The 6000-nt window shown below is 38.6% G+C and overlaps 1 protein-coding gene across 1 annotated transcript in view; it reads right to left on the minus strand.

The window, feature by feature from the left end:
* The window catches only part of COL26A1 (collagen type XXVI alpha 1 chain), a 299832-nt gene extending 294114 nt beyond the window's left edge, over positions 1 to 5718 (minus strand). The window contains exon 1 of the mRNA XM_018573790.1: positions 5462 to 5718. Coding sequence (XP_018429292.1) covers positions 5462 to 5634 — 173 coding nt within the window. The 5' untranslated portion in view covers positions 5635 to 5718. The remainder of the gene's footprint in view (positions 1 to 5461) is intronic.
* Between the last annotated feature and the right edge of the window lie 282 nt (positions 5719 to 6000).

Below are 6000 nucleotides of genomic sequence, written 5' to 3' on the forward strand. Positions count from 1 at the left end.
TTTTATACCAAATACATGTTAAATCAGCAAAAAAACATATTGCACAAATTTTTTTTAAAACAACAGTACCACCTGGTTCCCATGTATCATAAAGTTCAATGTTGTCTTATCAAACAACCAGATTTAGCCCAAATAGTGTAGCTGAGCGATCTACATCCAGGCTTATTGATCCTGTTTAATTCCCTATATATGGCTGGTGATGGTTTTTCAAAGAAACAAGTCCCTAATTTAACATATAATCTCTATATATAGGATGCCACTTGGTATAATTGCACAGTTTATTGTATCCTGCTCAACTGGAATCAGTATTGGAGATCCTTGCAAGGTAATTGCTATGAATAAAGTATCAAAGCTGAGAATTCACAACTCCACATAGTTTTAAAAAATCTGTAGACCACACAGTACAGGTTGTCTTCCTTGGGTGAATACCCCTACATGCCGTACCCGCTAGCAGGGATCAATCATGGAGAATGAAGCAGTAGTAGTTAGAAATAGGAACATGGCACTAAATGCAACAATGTAATGTAAAGACTCCATAACCCCAGTAGGAATTCATACAAGCGTCCGACCACTTATATGTGGAGTCCTGTCCTGCAGAAACTGGCTCCCAGAGGTTACCTATACTGATTATTATTATTATTATTGTTTTTTGCTTTATTTTGTTTCCCCAACAGATAAATGTGCATGGATGTTATTTTATAGTATTATCAGGTTATTAACCCACCCAACCAGCCACACCAAAACCATCAGCTGTTTGGCTAATTCTAGAAGTCCATATATGTTCTGTGATAACCATGTATATGATCATATAAGGTCTCATGTTTGAAGGGACTCACTTAAGAAAAAGTTGTGTACCCTTAACCAAAAATCAAGTGTTACATGTTGAGTGAGGTTAGAACAGGGAAGACAGAACCTTGTTTTTAGGAAAAAACATAGACCATGACTTTGACATTTTAAACATCATGCTGGTATTTACATCTGTGCCTTTTAAATTGATGAATATGAAGCTAACTAGAAAAAGCATAATAATATCGTAATAGTGCACTAATGCTAATGAAACACCTGTTTGAACTTCAAAGTTGAGCTCCAGCACTACCACTCTGGGGTCTCCCTGGCATAACATTTAGTTCCATGTTGTTTGCTTAGGGCTCCTACACAGGGGTTCACTTTTCCTGGTAATATAGTAACATCCAACACTCTCTTTTTAACATCCCCTTACTAGCAAAGTAACTTAAATAGACACTGTCACCTTGCTTCTAGCTCCCCCTTAAGCTATACTCCATGCTCCCTCACTGCCTCTCTGCTTTGTCAGAGCCTCAGTCCATTGCTCTTCTGATTATAGCGAGTGTGTAACCTAAGTCATCATGTGACAGTGTTCAAGTCAATTGCCACGCTTGAAAACTGCCCCCATCCTTATGTAAGCTCCAACACCATCTGACACTGAAATTTACCCAACTTACTCCTTCAGCAGGAAGGTGGTAAGGGAACATGGAGTGTAATGTGTTATAACGATGATAGAGGGCTATTAACAGACAATAACACTATACCCTTGAATAGGCAAAGTGACAGTGTCTCGTTTGAGGCTCCTTGAAACTTGCCAAAAGCTTTGTAAATGCTTTAAAACAGCTTGCATGTTGAAGCCCATATCTGCAAGGCCCAAGCATGAAGTAGACTCTGTTCATTGATCATACTCTATGTAATTATATTCTATGATATAATCTAGAATTTTCTTCTACACTGTAAACATTTTTCAAACACTGCACTAATAGGGTTCTACTATTAACTGTGCTTGGAAAACACCAATGCACAACTGTCTTTATTAATCCAATGGTGCATGGGAAGCAAATTTCATCTTTCATCAGTTTGGCATTCGCCAATATAATGATATATGAATTATATTTCACTGCTAAGGGTCACCAGACTTTGCACTGTGCATATTGTCTTTTCTAAACATTTAAGGAGCTCTAAACACAATTTGTTAAATATCATAAAAGCTTTATCATATTAATTTAATTTTAAAAGCTGTAATTATTATTTTAAATCTACATCTTAAAATGTTTAATCTAAAAGTCTTTCTGCCATAAAGGTCCTTGTTCAGGCACTTCCTGTTATGGAGGGACAACTGACAGTTGTGCCCCTGCATTGTCATCTTGCCCCATGTGTCCCTGGTTGAGACTGCAAGCAACTGTCCTGAGACACATTATGCAGCCATAGTCATTATCAGGAAGCTGATCCAGAGCAATGATGTGCAGCTGTGGCAGGAGCCGATGCATATAGACAGGAAGTGGCTGAAAAAGGCCTGGCAGATCAGCAGCACTGAGAAAAAGATGTAAACAAAATGTTTATGGATAAAATCCAAATTGGTTATGATATATAGGGGTCTAGTCACTAAGCTGCCATAGGCAGCCGAGTGAATGACCGACCTGAAGCAAAGTGAGCCGAACGCTGTTTGGCTATTCTCTTCAGGCTGGTATGGCTGATTTCAGCCGTATATATGCTGGAATCAGCCGTACATCGGGTGGCTTCGCATGGCTTCGGGTCGGCCGAACATGCTCAGCATGTTCGGCCAACCCGAAGTGCAGAAGGAGTTCGACTCAGCCGATCCAACATCTGGGTTGGGTATGCCGAACTTCCGGCAGGCTACTCACTGCTGTTCGGTCTATTCTTATAGATGCCACTGAGCGGCATTTGGCTCGGCTGTTCTGCTCGCTCCCTCTGTGGGACCGAGCAGAACAGAAAAATAGTTTAAAAAGTAGAAAAATAAAAATAGAAAACGGCTTGCTCCGCCCAACAGTTTTCTATTGGCCGGCGGTTCTGCTGCCGTCAAAAAAAAGAAAAAAAAATGTGGCCATAGGAATGCATTGCTAGATTCCTATTGGCTATTTCAATTTGCAATAGCCAATAGCAAACTAGCTATTGTACCCGCCCTCTGCTGTGATCAATCACTAGTAGGGACCTGATGGAGAACTGCAGCAGAGGTACAATAGCTAGTTTGCTATTGCAAATTGAAAGAGCCAATAGGAATGTAGCAATGTATTCCTATGGTGAAAAATTATTTGTTTTTTTTCTGTTCTGACACGGCTCCGTGTCAGAATTAAATTTTTTTTAAAAAAAAATCAGTGTTTCTCTCCTTGGCGGCCGGGAGACTCCCAGAGCGCCCGGGAGAGTTAGGCTGTCTGGAGATCAGTGTCCCTGCTTAGCTGGTAACCAGGGGCGCTGATCTCTCTGCAATAGCAATCTACATTCAACCCAGTTAGGGTTGACATCTAAATATGTAAATCAGTTTCTTCTCAGTTGGTCTATATTGTCTCGTATTGCCATCAGTTATTCCTGCTCTCATAATACAAGTAAAATAAATGTTTTATGGTTATTTTCTCAAAGTAGAAGTTCACCCTAGAAATCATCAGGGAACTTTAAGCAGCCATTTAACCCATGGACTTTGTTAAATGCATAGCACCTTAAATTCTGTGCATGCTACGGTTGCCCAGCAATCAGCATTTGACAACTCCTGGTGTCGCTCAGCCCTTCTCATGCTACCTACATCATTGACAGCATCAGGGCACAGAGGAAGCGCATTCTAGCGTCTACAAGATGTAGATAGCATAAGTTGCATGGTGTCAATAGTAATAGCTGACTGTTTCCAATACAGACTGCAGGACAACCGGAAAGCAGACAGAAGTCAAACATGGTGCTATGCATATATCAAGGTACATGTATCACATGGCTGTTCCATTTTTATTGTTGATTTCTACAACAAACATGTGCTTTAAAGTATAACTGTACATTATTGTAAACAAGACATTGCCCGCCATCCCAATTTCTACAACAATAATCTAAGCATACCCCAGTGTTTGTGATCAATAGTCTTTATTTGCAGTCTTTTAGGTGGTTGGACCTCCTATAAGAATTAGGTGTGTGTGCTAAGTTAAGATCTAGTCATTGTTCCCTGTGAGCCAGACCCCCTATTCAAGCTCAGTCTATGTACTTAATTCAAAAGGAAATTCAAGTGCTGAAAACGTTAAATTCAGATTAAAGTATAATTGTAGCTAGCCATGAGCTCTATCAATATATATCGCTACAACAATATCATGTGCCATAAACATGATAGATTCTTACTCTGAGGTACACAATGTCATGTAGCCCTCCAAATGAATAGGACACAGACCTCACATACCTGTCCTATACCATGTCCGTATCCTACCCTGTCTGAAACAACACTCCCCTCTAATGGCCCAAGAGAGAACTTCATAAAAAAAGTAAGTAATCCAGATGTGGAGTACTGCTTTCTCAGCAATGAATTTAGGACAGTGGAGTTCAAATGGGTTCATGATCTACATGATCACACCACTAAAAGTAGCTTGGGAATGACTCTCTTTGGTGAAACTCGAGAAATTCAGGATCGGGAGAGCCAAACAAGCTTGCTTACTTGCAAAATAAAATGCAATGCCCCACAGAAAACCCAATGATAAGCCTATTAAATTGTACACACTGTTTGCAGGACCACATTACAAGGCATCGCTACTCAAGCCTTACACTAACTGTGAAAAGAACATATAATCATATAATGCATGACTTGTGTAAACATATGTTGAGAAACATGTTAGTAAAAATGTAAAAAGAAGAAATGCATAAAGTTAAAGATGTCAAACTTGTTGTTTGTAATAAAAAGTCAATAAAAAGTTAATATCAAGTCATATAATATCAATCTTAAGCACTTTAGGCTGATATACTAATCTGTACATATAAAAAGCTCCTTAGATTTGCTGTTTCATATGATCTCATTGTCACCCTTTATATGTGTACATCTTCAGAGTATATTACATGAACACAAGCATTCAGGATCATCTTAACAAAGAAGAGGAGTGGATTGGCTACAAATTTCCTAACCTGTTTAATCAACTTCTCTTTCCGCTTTCAAATGTTTAGGCTGTCTATTACAATGGTGTGTACAGTGTCCCCTGATGGAAAGATGAAGCTGGAATTGTTTGTATTGAACAGCAAACGTCCACCAGGCATGCCACAGAAGAATTGTTCATATCATATTTTTTACTATCATCCCCCAAGCAAATGTAATAAAAAAAAGGACAGGGGGTACTTTATCATGAGCCTAAATCTGCATTGAAATAGTTTAATTAGTATGATTATAATAGTGTAATTATTATTATTATTATCATCATCATCATTATTAATATTATCATCATTATTATTATCATAATTATTTTTTATTTAGGATTTACATAGCACTAACAGTTTGCTTTACAAAATGAAAGTGAGACAGTACAGTTCCCATGCAATTCAATACAGGAGGGTCCTTATTTTGATAAATGATTAATACATTTTCCCTAAAATATTTTTTTTTTTCATTTACAAAACAAGCAAAATGACAAAAACAAGCAATTCATTAAAATTTCAGTTTAAAAAAGTTTGTAATGTCTTTGCTATGCAGAAAGCTTGTACTTACCTGCGATTGGTGTAACTGGTACTAGCAGATGCTGCATTCTGATCAGGGTAGTTGTGCTGCAGAGTGGATGCTGGGAATTGGTACAAGAACCCAGTGCCACAGGTAAATCCGAACAGGCTGGAGGACCAGAGCAAGACCAGAGGGTATTTCATTTTCATCAATAAGGGGACCATACCAATGTGGAGAGCCAATCCAGCAGCAAAGTAAAGGATTCTGTGGTACAAGAGCCCAAATGTTTTGCAGAGCTGGACTAAACACACAGGAACTGGCTGCTGAACTGAAGTCCTTTAAATTTGGTGAGTTTGCTCCAGTCATTGAAAAAGTGGGCTGTAACAATATCACAATGTATATTGCTAGCACCATCTAGTGGAATGCATGGCTAAGGTTCTGTATTAAAACCAGAGATCACTGCAATTAATGCTTAAAATAGCGCAGCTAGGTTGAGGTTTGCCATGTTAAACATGTAGAGTGAAACAAATGAAGTCAATATGTGGCATGACATTGCTAAAAGGAATGCAGGTATGACAATATTTCATTAC

Source organism: Nanorana parkeri, unplaced genomic scaffold (genome assembly GCF_000935625.1).
Source record: "Nanorana parkeri isolate BGI_ZX_2015 unplaced genomic scaffold, ASM93562v1 scaffold48, whole genome shotgun sequence".
Classification (NCBI taxonomy): domain Eukaryota; kingdom Metazoa; phylum Chordata; class Amphibia; order Anura; family Dicroglossidae; genus Nanorana; species Nanorana parkeri.